The sequence below is a fragment of the Zalophus californianus genome, chromosome 3, assembly GCF_009762305.2.
Source record: "Zalophus californianus isolate mZalCal1 chromosome 3, mZalCal1.pri.v2, whole genome shotgun sequence".
Lineage (NCBI taxonomy): Eukaryota > Metazoa > Chordata > Mammalia > Carnivora > Otariidae > Zalophus > Zalophus californianus.
The window spans coordinates 15,464,122-15,483,957 of NC_045597.1; the positions used below are offsets into that span (position 1 = coordinate 15,464,122).

The 19,836-nt window shown below is 42.6% G+C and overlaps 1 protein-coding gene across 3 annotated transcripts in view; it reads left to right on the forward strand.

Moving 5' to 3' along the window:
- The window catches only part of ABCC4 (ATP binding cassette subfamily C member 4), a 247,992-nt gene that overhangs the window by 221,010 nt on the left and 7,146 nt on the right, over positions 1 to 19,836 (forward strand). For all 3 annotated transcript variants that reach the window (XM_027590484.2, XM_027590486.2, XM_027590485.2), the window contains 3 exons: positions 3,725 to 3,897; positions 4,333 to 4,438; positions 13,254 to 13,388. In XM_027590484.2, the coding sequence (XP_027446285.1) occupies positions 3,725 to 3,897; positions 4,333 to 4,438; positions 13,254 to 13,388 (414 nt within the window). The remainder of the gene's footprint in view (positions 1 to 3,724; positions 3,898 to 4,332; positions 4,439 to 13,253; positions 13,389 to 19,836) is intronic.

Genomic DNA, 19,836 nt, shown 5'->3' on the forward strand with positions numbered 1-19,836 from the left:
GGGTATTTCTCATTATATAAGGAAACCGAGCCTGGGAACTCTGAGCGTCAGCTGTGTGTGCGTGGGGGGTATAATGCAACTCTTGCTTTCGTGATAAGTTGCATTTCCATTTCTCCAGAGGCCATGTATTTTGGTAAATGGGCTCCCCCTTCACTTCATTTACTGTTGGCTTAAGTTCTAATAAGAGCGCTTGTCCACCTGTTGATTGCATTTCAGACTCTCTTCTCTCTCCAGCCTGCATCAGCCTTTCTTTTTGAAAAGTGAGAAAGTTCCACAAAATGTGGAGATCCCGTGACATCTTTAGCCTCCTGTGTGGGGCACTGGCAGCTGGTAGATTCAGTATGCATAGTAGGTTAATCTCACAAGGTTTACGATGATGCAAATGGGTGTCTTATGAATTCAGTGTAGTATTTTCAGTTTTGCCAAGGTTTATGATTTTCCTGAGGTTAAAAATAATCTGAAGTACTCTGTACAGACATATATAGTTTTGAATAGCATTATTTGACCTGTTTTCCTTTAATTTTTTTAAATGCTTTGTACACTTTAAAGTATGATGTTGTGATATCTTGAAGCTACGTAGTTGTGAGGAATGTATTTCTTTTACAATGACATTTAATAAGAAGAAAATGGTATCTTGTATAAATTATATAGATTTATTTTCTGATTTTTATAGGAACAAATATGTCACAAAATGAGATGTTCTTGTGGCTTCATTCATACATCCAACAAATACCCAATGAGAGCTTTTTTAGAGAGGCATTGTTGTACATTCTGGGACTCTCACAGTCATCAAAAGAGCCCATACCCTCTCTAGAGCTAAAATTCTCATGGAGAAGATGGAAAATACACCAATGCGTATGTAATCAAGTCTCCGTACTGATGCATGCAAAGGAGAAAAATAAAACGGAACATATAGGGAGTTTAACTGAGCACGAAGGGAGTTTAACTGACCGCATGACGGATGGGCAATATCTATAGATCTCTTTGTATCAAACACTACTGAAAACTCTACAAACACTCCAACAACGTTAAACTGTAGACACCTTTAAAATTATTACAGTCTTAATTACAGGTCATGAAGCTAAGATAGAGAAAGTTCAGGAACTTGCCCAATTGGCAGAGCCAGGCAGTACTCATGCCCAGGCTGTCTGGCTTCTGGGTCCCAAGTTTGTATTTAAAAATTCTCAAATCACGGGCGCCTGGGTGGCTCAGTTGGTTAAGCGACTGCCTTCGGCTCAGGTCATGATCCTGGAGTCCCAGGATCGAGTCCCGCATCGGGCTCCCTGCTCGGCGGGGAGTCTGCTTCGCCCTCTGACCCTCCCCCCTCTCATGTGCGCTCTCTCTCTCTCTCTCTCTCTCATTCTCTCTCTCTCAAATAAAATCGTCAAAAAAATTTTTTTCAAATCGCAAGAAAGTAGAAGCAATAATGTGACCAACACACATGCTCCCTTCATCTGGCTAGTATATGGCCACATTTGCTTCCTCTCTTCTATAGTCTGTGTTGTGCTGAACCTGCTGGAAAGTAAGTTGCAGAAATTTTCATTGTAAGTTACAATTCACCCAAAGATACCTAAATATATATGGTATAAGAATAAGGACCTCCTCCTACATAATCCTCATCTCACTCAAGACACGGAGTAGTAACATTATGCTCTTATCTCAGAGGTTTTCAAATTCCCTTGGTGTAACTCCTACTTACTGTCTTCTGCCTCTCTCGACTTTTCTCGGTTCTAATACTTCATTATAGACGGAATGGGTGAAAATACTACAGAGGGCTTTTCCGTTTGTATCATTCTCATAATCAGCCCTGATTCGTAAATGAAGACAGAGTCTCAAAAACCAGTGTTTTCTGGAAAACACGTTTATTCATCAGGCAGCTGGGCAACCCAAAGGAGGATCAAAAAACCAGGCTGGTGAGCTGTCACCTGAGTCAGGGGCAAGCATGAGGTTATCTCTTCAACGTCAGGATTATCAGGCTTAAGAAAGACCCATTGGCTTAGACAAGCGTTACCAAAGTCAACTCAAAAGGAAGAGCTGATAAAAGCCTCGATCGGTTCCATCCTCTGGGGTGTAGATCTAAAAATTGGTTTCATAAGAAGAATCACCTGTGAGCCCTCCTCCTTGTGATGGAGGGGGTTGACCAAGCCAAATCTCCCATTTCGTAATTTTCAGTGCAAGGACTGGCCTTCACCGTCCCGATCTTAACGTACCTTTCATGCGAGTGCTGAGTACCAATATCATATCTAATCCTAACTCAGATTCCCGTTTCTGAGGATGGGACTTTGGTCTTAAGCACGATAATCACATTCACAGAAGTGCTTCAGCATTTAGGATTCTGTAAAAACATTGCTCACGTACCCTTGGGTTTTGTCATTTTGACATTGCAGTTCCGTGTCCCTGCTTGTTGACCAGCACCCGTCGATCTCTCGGTCTCTTAAATCCAGGTGTATTTACTCTCTGTTCTTTAACTCTCAAGGATAGTGTGAGTTTGGTTCTTGTAAAATTTCCCCAAACACATAGGCATGGAGCTGAGCTCTACCACTCAGCATGGTTTGGGATTATCGGTGTTTAACAGTCTGTGGTTTTTTTTGGAACTTACAATTTTATGAAGATAGATTAATATAAACACTATTAAACTCAGAGTCTGGGGGAAATAAGGTGTGATGTTGTGCCCTGTTTTTGTGAGTTTTCATTCACTGCACATCCTTTATGAGATTAAAGTAAATGCACTTGACTGTTCTAGCAGTATGGATTAAATTTGGGAAAGAGCCATCCCCAAAATAGGTTCCAGGTTTGCTAATTTATGAGGTGTGGTTTGCCATTGTTTGAATTTGTTTATTTATTTTTTTAACTTTAAAACCTTCCAAAATGGTAAAGTGCTGACAAGGTTATATCTTTAGAGAACCATGCTTCCTGCAATAATTAAATTTTTGTTTTCTCCCTTTAGTGTACTAACTCCCATACAAAATGTGTTCTGGGAAACTTGACTCAACCATACTGATCCTTCTAACATTTTTAAATGTTTAAACTACATTGAGAGAAATAACTTCATTTTTTGAGAAATTTCCTTAATTAATCCCAAGGGAGGGGTTCCCGGTGGACATCACGTGACAAGGGTGGGAGACACAGATGATTTCTTATCACCAATTTTACTGAGGTATCATCTTACATAACAGAAAATTTCGTCACTATAGGTGTGATTCAGTGATTTTTGGTAAATTTGTAGTTAATCATCATAGCAATCCAGTTTTAGAACATTTCTGTCACCCCCCCCCCAAATTCTCTCTCATCTATTTACAGTTAACCCTCTGCCCCCAGGCGTACCCACCGTTCTGCTTTTTGTCTTTATAAATTCCTTCAGTTACCTTTTATCTAAAAATTAAGAAGGAACGTTTTTAATTATTCCCTGTGTTACCTTGAGAATAGCCTTATTCAGCATACTATATATCTCTTCATGCATGAACAGACAGTGCCTACTGATGGCAACTCAAGAGTCTCGACTCCTATTAAGCTTGTGCTCCTAAGTCGGAATCATTCTGTCCTGAGTTGATGCAACTGTCTTTTTCAGTAAACGGTGTCCCCCCCCCCCCCCCCCCGCCATCATATGACTGGACACGTAAGATGCATGAGACGTCCTGAGGACTTCTGAGCTCTCGTGTCTAGTGGGCTTGTCTACATCAGGAGTAGTTCGTTTAGGAAGATGTCATTCTTTCTGCGTCCACAGGTACAGCTTAAAGAAGCCATTGAAGATCTTCCTGGCAAATTGGACACCGAATTAGCTGAATCAGGATCGAACTTAAGTGTCGGACAGAGACAGTTGGTGTGCCTCGCCAGAGCCATCCTCAGGAAAAACCGGATATTGATCATTGACGAAGCGACAGCAAATGTGGATCCAAGGTACAGAATTGAGGTCCATGAACCCTGGAATCCAAATTTTAAATGTGGTCAATGAGAAACATTTCATGATGCTGAGAAATGTTTCTAAGCTCTCTCTTTGCCCCAAAGACACCTCTTGATAACGTTAATTCTGGAAAGCAGAGGAAGAAATCAAAATAGGTTATACAATGTTAATGGTATTAGTAGGCATCCTAACAGAGCTAGTTTCCTAAATTCAACACCTGAAAGTTTCAAGCAATTGGAGGGAAGGATATTTTATGTCATTATATGCAAAATAGGAAATTTCTAAATAGATTTTTTTTATACTCAGTTTTTCAACAACAAGATCATGTCTTTGATATCTAAAAACCTTATGAAAATGTCATATGATTATTTTAAGTCTTAAGTCTAGCTTTTTCCCTTCCACTGAACTAAATCCAACTCCTTTGGTTCTAGAACTGACAAATTAATACAAAAAAAAATCCGTGAGAAATTTGCCCAGTGCACCGTGCTAACCATCGCACACAGGTTGAACACCGTTATTGACAGTGACAAGATCATGGTAAGACCCTCACCTGTGGCATTCCAGGTGTTTCCATTAATGTTCAGTTCTTCAACTTAACCTTCCTTGTACAACCTGTTACAAACCTCCAATAAGTTCGTTTTCTGTTCATTTTTCCTCTCATCCCTGACAATAACTCAAGTACTTAACTATACCTTCAGAATGTGAAATTTATATAATAATTTCATATTTCCATATTAAAAGTTTTTTGAATTGTCCTTTTTCTATATGATGGTCAGCCATGGAAATAATTCAAATCCAAGATCTGGCCTCCTCTGACAGCGTGGTAAAAGAGTCATTTTCACCGTGTCACAGTTGTTTCAGTATTTTGGATTCTCTTAATGAAAAAATTAGCCTTTCGTTTAGGCTGCCGGTTGGTTGTTGGGTAAGTTGCAGAATTTCTCAGCTGTTGGGATGTCCACAAGATGTAGTGTCAGAAGGGAGTCTGAGAAGAGAGGCCCCAGTCAGAAACACAACATATTTCAACAGAAAAGATTTCATGTAGGGGATTTAGCGTAGGAATTGGAGGGCTGGGGAAGTGGACGGGAAACACCAGGATAATAATTTTAGGAAGCAGGTACTGAGCCCCAGGACAGATCTCCAGACCTAAGAACTCGGAGGAGAGACCCCAAAGACTCCTATGCTCAGACCTCCTATGAGAACCACTAACCAGCTGCTGGTCACGTCTGTGAGGTGCACCAAGAGGCTAGTTCTCATTGTGTGTTCTAATGGAAGATGGGGGCTGGCGCCAGGTCCCCATCCCTGGGCAATGGTGCAAGAGTGGCATAAGCCAGGGAGACCTTTTGCTCTCTTTCCCACCTTCAGCCCCTCCCCCGCAGTGCCCCCTGCCGGTGGAACCCAACAGAGCACCCACTGGTCAAAGCGTCTCTGACACGGGATTTGCAGAAACCCAGCCCCAGCATCTCACGTGAGAGTGTAGGAAGAAAGGTGGATTTGGGGCTGAGAAACTAGATGACCAACCAGCAAGCCTCTTACACAGTAGATCTGGCTACTGCACACATGGCAGGCTCCCAGCTTTGGTCTCTAGATAGCTGTCTGGTATCTTCTAGGTTTGATTGGCTTTTTCTTTCTTAGTAATTCAGCCTTTCCTTCCTTATTTTTCTTTCCTTTTTCCCTTCTTCCCTCCCTGTTGTCTCTATTTTCCTCTCTTTTTTCTTCTGTCTCCTTTCCCTCTCTTGCTTGCTCAGTATCCAAGCTTCCTTATGTCCAGTGAAACGGAGCTGTCTCTTTTGACTCTTTGGGGCAGTTTCTGGAATATTACCTCCCACCCTGCTTCATATGCATCATCAGATGGGATCATCGGGAGGGGAGCGGCACTGAGAACATCCCAGCCTCTCCACAATGAAGCAGTGCCTTCAACCTCAGCACTCCCCAGACCTGGACATGTATAGGAATGAGCTCTGACGAGGCAGACGACAGGAGTTGGGTATTCCCAACCAAAAGGATGCTTTAGACTTCAAGCAGTGTGGCCGGTCTGGACTAGAACATCACACTAGGAAGCAGGCCACCCCAGTAGGGGTGTTCCATGAGGGCGGGCCAGTGACTCTTGGATTCCAGAAACATTTAGCATCGAGCATCCTTAGTCCTTCATTTTGTGTTCTTGAATGGTAACTGGAAAAATGCATTTCTATTTGTTTCCTGTCACTTTGTTCTCATCTCTCGGCATTATGTCACAGATTGTTCCCAGAAGCGTCCTTCTTCCACAGTAGATGAGTGATGCCATGACGTTTCCCTGTTTGCCATGCTTAGTCAGGCTTTGGGGGTGGCAGCAGGAAGCTGGCTTGGTCTTCAGCTCAGTTGGGGGCCCGTCCAAAGAAATCCCTTGCTCCTAAATGTATCATATTGATTTATTTTTGGTCTTTGGTATGATGACAGTGATGGTAGCAGCTTCTTTTATCATCTCATACTTAGAAAAACTTAGAATACTGTGGCCTTGGAATGCATGATCGGTTAGGGAAACAGCAAAGGACAGAACTTGGCAGACTCGTCAGCTGGTTTTTCCTAAATCTTATGTACCAGCGTCTGACCCACAGATGGGAACTTTTCTGCATCCCCTTAACCAGTCGGCTTGGTTACTGTTATCAAAACATGTCCATTTGTGGAATGCTCTCCTTACCAGTATCTCCTGGTAAATTTCAAGAATCTCAGATTTTTCTCTCTTGGTCAGTGTCTTTGTCCAAATCCTTAATACAGGTTTGCAAAGCAATTTGCAGCCCCTCCATTCCTTTCTAACCTGGCCTCACTCTGCTTTCCCTCTTTCCTTAGAGAGGGAGTTAAAACCACAGAGTTAAAACTGTTCAGTCGCCTTTTGGTTCGACTGGATGTTGGCGGCTCAGACTAAGCCGCCAGCAAAGGAAATGGTGAGATGGTTGGATTGGGGGCAGATAAAGGACTGGCGTGCTGGTGGCAACTGAGCAAATGAGGAAGATTAAATTAGCTGTCATTATGACTACATCATGTGAGGGAAGGGGCCTGAGGTCCGGGGGAGTTGGGGAGACTGAGGGAGAAGTTGGTTTGGAGACGGGAAATGCACGGTTCTCTTTAGAGCATGTGGCCTGTGCCTGGAAGGACCTCATTTTCTGTGGTGGACTCTGCGTGTCTCCATGGGGCTGCCACTCCCACCAGGAGAGGTGAACTCGGCCACTTGCTTACATCTTGGTCAGAGCTGGTTTGGGTTGCTGACTCCTTTGACAGGAGTGGCAGGAGTGGACCTCAGGGGACCCAGGTGACCCGCATTCCCTAGCTTCATCGTTGGGGAATTGTCCTCTGGGCTCCATCCACTCCAGGTGGAAACCTTCTATTTTATTCTAGAGCATCTGATTCCCAGTTGGCTTTCAGTCCATCCAAAAAACATACATCATGTTCTTTTCTTGAACCTTTGATTTTGGGAGCAATTCTTCTTTTCTTGCTGGCTTTAGAAATACCCATTTCCTTTCCAAAAAGCAAGCGATGGTCTGTTCTGTTACTCTGAAAGCTTTAGGGGCATAAAGACGCGTCCGTCAGCTGCAAGGCCTACTGCTCCAGAGCAGGCTGGAGGGTGGCCGGCCTCGGGGAGTGGCTGGGGAAGTGACGGATGCTAATGAAGGGCATAACCAACAGCCCTGTCATCATTAAGTCGTGTAATTGCACGCGCTCACGGTGTCATAATTACATTTTGTTGCACTGGTGAATACTTCTGCACAAAGACGTATGGATATGGTTTTGTTTACTGTAAGTAAATCAAACAAAAGGCTTGTTGGGAAACAACTGTGACCTAATTAATAGCTTTGTTTATGTGTTGGCTCTCCAAAGGGATTTGTCCAGTTTTGGTTCATTAAGCACCATTAATGTGTTAGGCTTAGAATTCTGTTTTACAAAGATGTTCTCTCAATTTTAACTTTATTAAACATGATGTAGTCATAATGACAGCTAATTTAATCTTCCTCATTTGCTCAGTTGCCACAAAACAGTGGAGCAAGCAGACAAATTAGAAACCCTCTTTCGCCTAATAGTTACCACTATCTCTGTGTTAAAGACAGCTTCTTCCCTGTAGTTGGAGGATTAGCTGGTTACTTGGGACCTGTCTTCTCTTCGGCCGCTGGTACAGCTTTTTCCTCCCGTGCCCACGTCCCCTGAGCCCTGACAGCATCCCCAGACTGCCCCCCACCCCCCGGGCCCGGCAGCAGGAGCGAAGGAGGCATCTTCAGACCTGCCTCGCTGCCTAGGTTCAGCATTTTCACTGTCAGGAGTTAGGGGCTTCTGCAGAATAAAAGCCGGGGCTGAGAAGCCCAGAGTCCGCCTCTTACAGGCCATGTTACGGTTTTATGGTCTTTATCTTTCTTCCTAAACTCCAACCTCTTCTGAGTAGAGTTTTTCCCAGAGAACTCAGACCCAGACACTGTTGGAACGTACCCACCTGGAAAAGCACAAAAGTACCTCAGAGCTACCTGGAGTTTTATTTAAATGCTGTTTTTCGGGGCGCCTGGGTGGCTCAGTCATTGGGCATCTGCCTTCGGCTCAGGTCATGATCCCGGGGTCCTGGGATCGAGCCCCGCATCGGGCTCCCTGCTCAACGGAGAGCCTGCTTCTCCCTCTCCCTCTCCCCCTGCTTGTGTTCCTGTTCTGTCGCTGTGTCTCTGTCTGTCAAATAAATAAATAAAAAGCTTTAAAAAAATAAATAAATAAATGCTGTTTTTCACCTTTCTGGAACTTTGCTTCAGTAAGCCTGCATACGTGGCCACAGTTGGAACATTTCAGAAGAGAACAGCTCCTTCAAAACCCCCAGAGGTTTCATTCCAGTTTTCAGAGGGAAAAATAACCACTGTGAAGGTTGAAAGCACAATCCGGGAGAAGAAATACTTGAAATAGCAGGAATTTGGGGGGAGTAGCTCCGGCAGTCACTGTGACCTAGCCTTCAGCTTCCCCGGGTAACAGTGGTGGACCATTTCAAGACCTAAGAAAGGATTCTGAGTAATACTCCCCACAGTATCTTATCACAGAGAAAATCACAGGCATCCGTCTTACCAGAGAGGGACCCAACTTTCAAGGCTGGATAACTGCCCCTCTGCCTCTCCCCGGGCCACCAAAAGCAGATGTCTGAAACTCTGATCTCCCCACTCTGCTTGCTGCTAAGTGGGATCTCCCTTTGTTGCTTGTTGCCATACTGAAAACTGTCCCAGGCATCTCTTTGCTGTTGTCAGGTTTCTCGTCCACCCTGTCCTGTACCCCTCCCACCCCGCCTCTCCCTGCAACCACCCCACTACCACTGATGGCATCCCGCCATTTCAAAATGGGTTAGATTATTTTGCAATGGGTCCATTTAATTTTTATATCTAGGACAGCTACCTGGAATATCTGCAGATACATAGGCCTGTTAAGCACGTCTTCATTGAGTTTACGTAACTGACTGCCTTGTCCAACATAATGTATTTTCCCTTAACCTGCTAGAGAGCGCAAGTGATTGGAGGCTGGCGTTCCTGGAGAGATGTTGGCGCCATGGTGTTGCTCTCACACCGTCTCGAATGTGTGGTTGTGTTTGTTGTTTAACTCGGGCCATAGGAGAGTTGGGGGCACCGAGGGAGATCACGGGAGCCTTTTCTTCCAGAAATGAGATGCTAACAATAAAAACTCAAAATTCTACCTGTTTTTCTGTACATAAAGAAAATCTGGCGTTGCTTTATGTTTACTCGTTCTGAAAGATCTGGACTTTTTGCTCAAACTGATAAAGGCAAAGTGGGTACAGTTCCGTGCTTGGACTTTTTTTCAGTCTGCACCCCAAGAGGGCTCTGTAGCCCCTGGTGTGATCTTGGTGGCTCTGCACTCTTGTTTCTGCCAATGTCCCTCCTCTCTGACTGCACCTTCTCTCCTTTCTCTTCTCCAATACATGGGATAAATGAGTTTCAAGCCTCCATCCTCAGCCCTGGTCTGTCTGTCCCTCAGGTGCCTCTCCCTCTTGCCACTCAGCAACCTCAGGTATGTGGCCCTCTGAGTCTCTGCCCCTGCTCCTGTCCTCCCTGGATCCCACCGCCCGATTCCCAGTGGCAGCCACACTCACTCCCCTTGAGTCCTCTCAACTACACCACTGGACAGTCACGCCGTCATGCCTCAAATTCCGTTTCCTTTGTATTTAACTTGGAGCCAGTGTGTACTCTGCACCTGCTTCTCGTCATGTACGATGCCACGGCCAGGAGATGCAATAGCAGAACGGGAAACCACGGCATCCTGCCCCCGTAAGGAGTTGACAGGCTCATCTCCGGACCTCTTGGCTCATGTTCTCTGTGTCTGGAATGACCACTCTCCACCCCCCGGCCCCGCTGCTGCATGTTCAAGCCTTCCCGTTCTTTCAGGCTCGGTTTGGTACGCTTTCTCCGTCTTGAAGCTCGTCCTCAGAACCTGTGGCCAGAAGTCATGTCTTCTGCTGCTCAGATCCCCTTTGTTTTGCTTTTTTTTCGTGCCTTGTAGACATTTGAGGACTTCTCTCTCTCTCTCAGTACAGACTCCAGAAAGTCAGGGGTTGTGACTTACATATCTTTTGCCTCCTGCACAGCATCTCTCGTAATGGCGTGAACGCAGTTAAGTAGGCAATAAATGTTTGCTGAATAAATTCAGGAATTAATGAAAGTTTACTTATTTTCCTCAAATGTGTTTTTGCCGTGTGTTACTTACGCTTTATTAATCCTAAAAGTTTAATAAAATTGGTTTTCTTTTTCTGCGAGTATCTACTAGGCACACAGTAAATAATATGAGCCCTGAGTATAATAAAAATGCAGTGGAAAGTGGACAGGGGGAAATGTTTACGTTTATAGGCATATTTTCTTAAATTATACAAAGTTAATATATGATATTATCCATATGGAAAGGTATCTTAGAAAATTGAATGTTAACAGTCTCATCTCCCTTATTTTGCTTCTGATAACAAATAATCAAAGTGTCTTTCTCTGGGAACTCACATGGAGAAGAAAGAGTAGGGATTCAGCCCTGGGTTTGAATGCCACCTCTGCTCTCTACTTGATTCTGTAGTGTGAGCCAAACTACTTAACACATCTGCACCTCAGTCTTCATCTCTGGCTGTGAGTTTCTGGACAGAGTGTGTCTTGCTCATCTTTGAATTTCCTGTTCCTAGCACAGTACTTTTGGTATTAGGTATCAGTATTTCCTGGATGGATAGATGGAAGAGTGGAAGGTAAGAAGGAAGGAATGATAAATGGACTGATGGATGGATGGAAGGAAGGAAGGAAGGGAGTTACGTACCTTGTCTACCTTGAGAATTAACAGTGATATCTATAAAGCATGTGATACAATGAGTGTTCAATCCACAGCTATTTTTATTCCTTTTTAAATTCAAAAGACCGCTATTTTAGTTACGGGGTGAGTTTTTTTTTTTTTAATCTTAAGGTAGTCGTTCTTTGTTACATTGCATTTATATTTAGTACTTATGAGACTCAAAGTATTTTGACCAAAATAATCTTTTGATCATTTATATTGTTAATCCTGTTGCTTTTTGAAAGCATTAATTTTGTTCTGGCTCTGCCTTTTCAGATACTGGTCAGTTCTGAGAACTAGTCATCTCAGTGGTATTTGTGTGTTTTCAGACAATATGAGAGAAAATGGAAAAATTTACCATTCACTCAAATGTGAATCAAGTAGGAAGCTGGACACGGACAAAATATCAGTAATACTTTCATTCCATTAAAAATTAGGTGAAGTCTTTATAGTCGGAGAACTCATTTTCCACTAACTCTGAACTGGTGATTTTTTTAAAAAGTTGATGCTTTTGCAGAATGTAAAGTTCTTCATTGTATGAAGTAATTTGATTCACTTATTTACTTAGTCTTTAAGCATGAGAGAAACCTGTATTTTACCATTGCTTTTTTTTCTTCTTCTTCTTCAACATCAGGAGGAATGGTTATGCTCTATAATGCTATGCTTAAGTAAAATTACACATTCGGGGCATCTAAATTGGCATGCCAAATTATAGGACATTTTAATTATTATGTGGATGTGACAGATTCAATTATTCTTGAACTCTTTTGAGAAAGCTGCCCTTAGCAGTGATTCATGGTAGTAAACAAAAGATTAACAGGAAAATGCCCTTTATGAGACTTAATGTTTCCTATTAAATACCGTGGGACTGAATTAACTGCAGTCCCTAGATGTGGACAAACAGCCTGCATCCTGCTTGGAGTTCCTGTGTATCCCCTTAAGATAAATTTACTCTAAAGACCACCGAAATGAAGGACTAAGTACCACTTAAAGAACTGTTTTCCTAGGTACGTCATTTGGGCCGATTGTTTCAGCCTCTTCCTTCCCTCCCAAACGATTACCCAGAGCTACTAACAAGTAGAAATGTAGAGTTAAGAGCCCCTTCCTCTCCCTTTCAATTTCCAATTAGTGGACATATTAAGGAGCAATAAAATGGCTGAAAGGCAGGCAGCCGAAGAAAGAGAGAAAAGGAAGCAGGGGAGATAATTGTGAAAACAGATATTCAGGTCTTCTGCAATTGAGATTGGGCTGCCCCCGTGGACTGTGCAGGCCACGATCGCTGGAATTTGGAGCTCAGTTTCTTAATTACTTCTTTAGTCTTATCCAAAGAGAAAATTGGATTTCTAGAGATTTCTTCTGTGCAGAGCAATTATGCTAAAGCTGCTTAGGTAGCAGCTCTTTTAGCCAATCTTTCACTCCCAGAATACTAAGCTCCAACCAAAGCCAACTTCAAGATGCACCTTAATCTCGCCGACGGGGTTATTTTGTCCCCTCTTACCGGCTAATATATTCCAGGACCCTAAAGAAATTCCAGAAGCATTGACTTCTTTTCCAAATATTGCTCAGATTCTGTCAAGCCAGCTCGGCTATTAATTTGCTGTCAGGTCGCTGCCATCTGGTCTGGATGACATCACCCTACTTTTTAGGTAAACTGACGTTGATTTTCTTAAATCAAGAAATTTCCCAAGTCTGAATGTATGTATAAATAGCCTTCAAAGCTTGGAGTCTGAGAGCTAAAAGCACTAACTAATAACAACCCGAAATGCCTTTGGCAGAATATAAAACGCCACAGGACTGCTGAGTGCCCATAATCATAGTCTAAAACTTTCATTTTCTTCCTTTCCTATAACATTATAATAATAAAAGGTCGGGCTAGGCCTTTGTCTGCCTAGTAAAACAGGGTAATCAAACCATTTAAACACCAGCCAGGCCTACCACCCAAATGGATTCTCTCTATTCTCCTTCTCCTGCCCCTTTCCGAAATATTGTCTGAGTTATAATATGTTACTGCAAAACATTGTGTGCTAATGGGTTTCTTTCTGCTGATTAACAGGTTTTGGATTCAGGAAGACTGAAAGAATATGATGAACCCTATGTTTTGCTGCAGAACGAAGAGAGCCTGTTTTACAAGATGGTGCAGCAACTGGGCAAGGCAGAAGCTGCTGCCCTCACTGAAACAGCAAAACAGGTGAGCCCGCCACAGGGACTGGTAATTAAAGTTCATCTCGGCCGTTCACTCCTCACAATCTGGCACCAAGGGTGCTGTAACAAGCACCCTGTGCCCTTTTCAATTATAAGCCTTCAGAGACAACGCTTCATGACTGGGTCTTAACAACACGTCCCAGGTTGAAGTCGGGTCTGCTGAGAATCGGCAGACTCAGTGGGGCAGAGGGGAGCCACAGGTGTGCATGCTTACCTGTGCCAGCACGTGGGGAGGCTCTGAGCACCGTGGGTCGCTCAGGTGCGCGGGCACCTGTGCCTAATTGCTGAGCGAGACCAGATTCTAAAGAGATTGCCCATGTTCGGTTCTGTGAGTACAGATTCTCCTGTGGCACAGAATGTTCGCCTTTTGCGGACCCATTACATTTTATTCTAATGGGTGCTCACCTTTGAGATGCAAATGTGGTCAAGGCACATCCCGGTCCAGGAAATTTTGAAGAGTTTGGGAAAAAAGATTGTGGGGTATTTTCTGTCTGGTCTAGAAAGATCCAGCAGGGAAATGTGTAGGTTGCTTTTCTGTTTTATAATTTGTAAAGAAAACTACATGATACTGACCCTTCTTCCTGCGCAGGTTTCTTCCTGATTCTTGGTTGTTTGGAATTAGGTCTGGTTACCACCTTGTGCTTCCTCTGCCTTCTAGATGATGAAATCGCCATTGGGACAATCAAGAATCTATACTATCTCAGTGCTATAGTCTGAGTGGTGCTTGAAGGTTTACAAAGCATTTTCACAGAGATGATGTGTGTGAAAGTACCAAGCACCGTATATGGTGAGAAAAAGGTGCTCAGTGAATAACATTCGGATTATCTGGTATCTTTCCAATAACAGTAATGGAGTATCTCATTGTCTGGGTGTGATGTGAGAACTGAGGGCTGCTTTCAGGGACTTAAGCTAATGTCCGGTATCACCTGTAACTCTTTCTGATACAAGGTGGGAGTTGGATTGATGGAAGGATGGAGGGAAGAAAGGAAACTCACGTGTTCTTGCCATTTGAGATGCATGGCTTGGGTGGAATGAGACCAACAGTCTTTTGAGGCTGTCCATCAGAACTCTTTATCTCTGGGCATTATAATCACGGGTACATTTTTCTTTTCATCCTCTTTTTGCATTTCCCAGATTTTCACTCTAAGAAAAAATTATTTGTGTAATATCTTAAGCATCTGGAGGAAATCTGTCCTAGTATCTAACAGTACTTGTGTATGAGAGATTAGAAACACAGCCTGAATTCTCTTCCGTCCCTGCTTCGTCTCATCCCTCCTTAGAAATGAAGAGCTGTACTTCCACTGCTCGCTCATAGGGGATTTCTTTGAATTCTGCTTCTGTCCTCTAAAACTGTTCGGTAAATGGGTATATGTGTGCACAGTGTTATGCTGGGAACTCACATGTCAGATATGTTCCTTAGTCATCCCCAGTATAACCCCAAGAGTTGAGAAGAGCAGAGATACATCGTATATATGCTGAGCCCTTTGGAGGAGCGGGATGAAGCTTGGACGTCATGCGCCATGCCCTGTGCTGTGATCGAGCTTCTCTTGTCTTGGTGCTGGTTTAGGAGGCTGAGACTTTGAGAGGGGAAGGAAATTGCTCAGAGTCACACAGCTGGCCGAATAATTGGCAGATTCAGAGTTCAAACCGAGGGTTAGGGACGAGGAAATCTGTATCCTGTACATACAACGTAAAGACTTACATTGTATGTGAATGTAGAGAAGCTACACTGGGAGCCCTGTGTTGCTTTCACGTCTGAAATGCCGAGTGCTTTCATCTGCTCGATGTCTCCCAGTCAGTCACTGGGGATCCCCTGTATCATCTCATAAAACAGCAATCTCACAAACCCCTTTGTTCTTCGACCTCAGGCATTTCACATCAAACAGATGGGTCCCCACCTACGGGTCAAAGCCTCCATTTTAAGAATGCGTTATCATTGTATATTATCAAGACGTTGAGTAATGAGAAATAAATCACAGATAGTTCCAGATAACATTAAGGTAGTATATAGTTCAACACCCTCATTTTACGAATGAGGGAACTAAGGCCCCTTAGAAGGAAGGTGGCCCTAACTTATGTTAACTCTAGTTTGCAGCAGACGCAGAATTAGAAATCGTTCTTTTAACATGTTTTAATGCAAGTGTAAGGTACATACAGAAATGTTTATAGGTCACAGAGTTAGAAATCTTGGGGTTCCCGGTCCGTTCATCTTGCACCTCATGTAACAGCACCTCATAATAACATATAAACAGGTGTCACATTTGGGGAGGTCTTTCTGTGTGTATCTTCCTCTATTTCCAATTAACATATAGTGTATCACCCACTTACCCCATCCCCCATCCCTTCCTGTCCAGCAAACCTCAGTTTCTTTCCTGTGCTTAAGAGTCTCCCTCTCTGATTTTGTCTTGTTTTATTTTTCCCTCCCTTCCCTTATGATCTTCTGTTTTGTTTCTTAAATTCCACATATGAGTGAGATCATATGATAATTGTCTTTCTCTGATTGACTTATTTCATATAGCATAATACCCTCCAGTTCCATCCCTGTTGTTGCAAATGGCAAGATTTCTTCTTTTTTTTGATGGCTGCATAATATTCCATTGTGTATATATACCACATCTTCTTTATCCATTCATCAGTTAATGGACATCTGGACTCTTTCCACAGTTTGGCTATTGTGGACATTGCTGCTAGAAACATCGGGGTGCAGGTGCCCCTTCAGATCACTGCATTTGTTTCTTTTTGTTGCTGAGTCATAGGGTAGCTCTGTTTTCACCTTTGAGGAACCTCCATACTGTTTTCCAGAGTGGCTGCACCAGTTTGCCTTCCCATATTTGCATCGTTCTTTATCATTTATCTTACACAGTTCTCACGTGTATGATTTCACTTAATCCTCATGGCCGTTCTTTCTTATCCAAGTTCATGGATGAGGAGAGTGGATCAAGGACTCACCTAAGGTCACAGAGCTGGTCAGTGGAGAGCCGAGGGCGAATTGCTGGCTGAGGCTGAGAGCTGCCCCAGTCCATGTGTTAAGTTTCAAAACCGTGCTCCTTATCTTAATCTTATGAGGCGTCCAAAGTGAGGCCAGGTTCTCATAATGGCAGAACATCCCTGTGGGATTTCAATCCTGACACTGGCTCAGGTCCCCTCACTGGAAAGATGTAAGGGAATACACACCCCAGTTCTCACCCCAGTTGAGTATCTTCTTGACATTACTTCTGCATATGCTTGGTCCTCTTAGAACAGGCTATCAGATTGTCAGCTTTTTAAATGTGTGAGCATCAAATATCGATACATCACTGAGAATGATAACAGTAGGAAGATTAGCGTACGTCAGCAAGCTTTCCACTCCTGAGAGATTGGAATTCATTCTTTTGGAAAGAAAACCCAGCATCTAGGAAAATGTACTTCCAAGTCATGTTTTCTTGACCACGTGGTTATTTTTTTCTGAAAATGTTGGTTGTAGGCAAGCTTACTCACTCTCTGATTGACCCTCATAGATGATCCATGAAGTAGTAGAGAAAGTACCTTTGAGGTACATAAAGTTGAAATGCGCATCAGGTGTCTTAAAGCAACAGAAATGTATTTCTCACAGTTCTGGAAGCTGGAATTTTGAAATCAAGGTGTCGGCGGAGGCGGTCTCCTCTGAAACATGTCTCGTTGGCTTGTAGATAGGCCATCTTCTTCCTTTGTCTTCGCATGGTCTTCCCTCTGTGTGTGCCTGTGTCCTAATCACCCCCATACAGGTCAGAGTAGATTAGGATGCACCCTTGTGACCTCATTTTAACTTAACTGACCCTATCTCCACATACAGTCACATTCTGAGGTATTGAGGGGTTAGGACTTCAACATACACATTTTGAGGGGACACAGTTCAGCCCATAACCAAGGGTGAATGCCTGTCATTCACTCTCTTCCATGATGAAGCAGACCTAATTGAGGTTTTTTGGAGTTCCTTTGTTCCCAGTGTGTAACAGGTGCCATTTTATCTATTTGTGAAATCACCAGATACAGCCCCAAAGTTAGGAAATCCTGATATCCTACGCCCTACGAGCCTGGGCCTGCTGGAGTAGGTGGAGGGAGCGCTTAGCAGCCCCATGGTCCTGTATGTGTCCTGAGGTCTCTGCACCTCGGGGTCCTTATTTGTCGTGCTGGGGTTATAGCGGGGCCCCACTTCACTGCGCTCTTACTACAAGGATCAGATGAGATGGTGTATATACTCACCTGCTTTGAAGAATACAGGGCATTTTACAAACAGAAGAGTTTTATCTCTCAACGATCAGAGGGGGACTGGTTTCTTAAAGACTGTCGATGGAACCCTTACCTCCCTGTAATAACAAAAGAAGTACCCAAAGTTCTTCTAGGTAGCTTTAGAGACTCTTCAATGATTAAAATTTATTTTTAATAAGTTTTTTTTTTCAACAGATGATACAGGCTAATGCTACAAAATTCACAAACTTTGCTGTTTGTTAAAATAGTTGTTCTAGTTTATAAATAAAATGTAAGTCATCCGCCCACTCCTGTCGTGACTCGGCTCCTCCCTCAGGATGGAGCCCTGGCACCCCTATGACTGTTGTGCTGATGCAGTCCGTGTGTGAGCACGAGCTTGTGCTACACAGCCTTTCTGTGTTTTAAGTGCTGGTGACAGCCATGTTTTGCTTTTTTCACTTAATATCTCAGATTATATCAATGCATATAGTTATCTCATTCTTTTTATTTATTTTTTTAAAGATTTTATTTATTTATTTGACAGAGAGCTAGAGAGCACAAGTAGGCAGAGCTGCAGGCAGAGGGGGAGGGAGAAGCAGACTCCAGGCTGAGCAAGGGAGCCTGACGTGGGGCTCGATCCCAGGACCCTGGGGTCATGACCTGAGCCGAAGGCAGCCCCTTAACCCACTGAGCCACCCAGGTGCCCCATCTCATTCTTTTTAAAGGCTGCATACTATTTATGCTTTCTCCACTCCCTTCACCCCATTTTTCCTTCTAACTAAGTTAATTGTTTTCTGTTTTTTTCCCCCCCCAAAGGATGCGCTCTCAGATTTACTTAACTGATTCTTGTATTCTGTGTTACGATTTATCACTTTCTGCTTTTATATCCATTAATTCCTTCCTTCTATGATTTATTTTATTGTGGCTTCTTGACTGCATTTGTTTTCATTCTTTCTTGTTCATTAATACATATATTTTAAGGCGGTGGACTTTTCTCTGAACACTGTTCTAGCTGTATGCGATAAGTCCTGATATATAGTGCTTTTGTCATAGTTAAGTTTTATATATAAATCTACAATTTTGGTTTTAATTTTCTCTTTGGTCCAAGAATTATTTGAGAAAGAGGTCTTTAAAACTTCTTGGTGATGGGGGTTGGTTTTTTCTGTTTTCTATTAAACTCATCAATGTTGATTTTCATTACCTTGTGATCACAAAGTTGTTTGTGCTGTTTCCACCCAAAACCAGTGTTTAGTAATACTTTCTTTGTGTTCTAGTGTATAGGCAATTTTGGTGAATGTTCTCTGGACATGTATAAAGATGGACTGTTGTCTGTTTAACGTATAGTGTTTAATAACTTTTAGTTAGATTCACTTTGTTAATTGTATTATTTAGGTCTTCTCTATCCTTATTTATTTTGGTCTGTTGTGATTTAGGGAGGTCACATTATGTTAGTCTCATTGTAAAAAGGTTTTCACTTTCTAGTTCTTGTCATTTTTTGGTAATTTTGGTGCTATGATATTTTAGTCCACAGATATTCATGACTTGGGTTTTTGCTATGAATTATATTTTCTACTATTTTAAAGTGCTTTTCTTTCTTAGATTCATATAATGCACCTGGCCCTGAATGTAAGCTGGTTCAAAATTGCAGCTGAGTCCCTTGCTTTTCACTTTGTTTTCATTTGCCTGGTATGTCTTTGTCTTTTAGTATCAGATTATAAATATATCTCCTGCAAATGGCATGTGGTTCAGTTTAGCTCTGAGATTTAATCTTAGTCCCCACCCCTTTTTAACAAATGAATTTAGTCCGTTTACATTTGTTGAGATTATAGGTATATTTTATCTGATGTTATGCTTTCAGCTTTTAGTGTTCTTTTTTAAAACTTTTTAATTAGGATGTATTTCTTTTTTAGTTTTTGTTTTTTGTTTAATTTTTGAGTGATCTCCACCCAACGTGGGGCTGGAATGCATGGCCCTGAGATCAAGAGTTGCATGCTCTATACCGATTGAGCCACCTCTATTTTTTTTTTTCTTTGCTCATTGTTTTATGTGTGTACTTTTCACTTCTTCTAGGAACACTTCCTTTATTATTACTGATTCCCCATTGTAAACAATGACAACATCTCTTCCCTCTCTCTCTGTGCTCCCACCAGATTTTAGTTGTTTAAATAGCTTTCCTTCTACTATTTACCTTCAAATCTTTAAAAATACTTAAACCCCTATTATTTTAC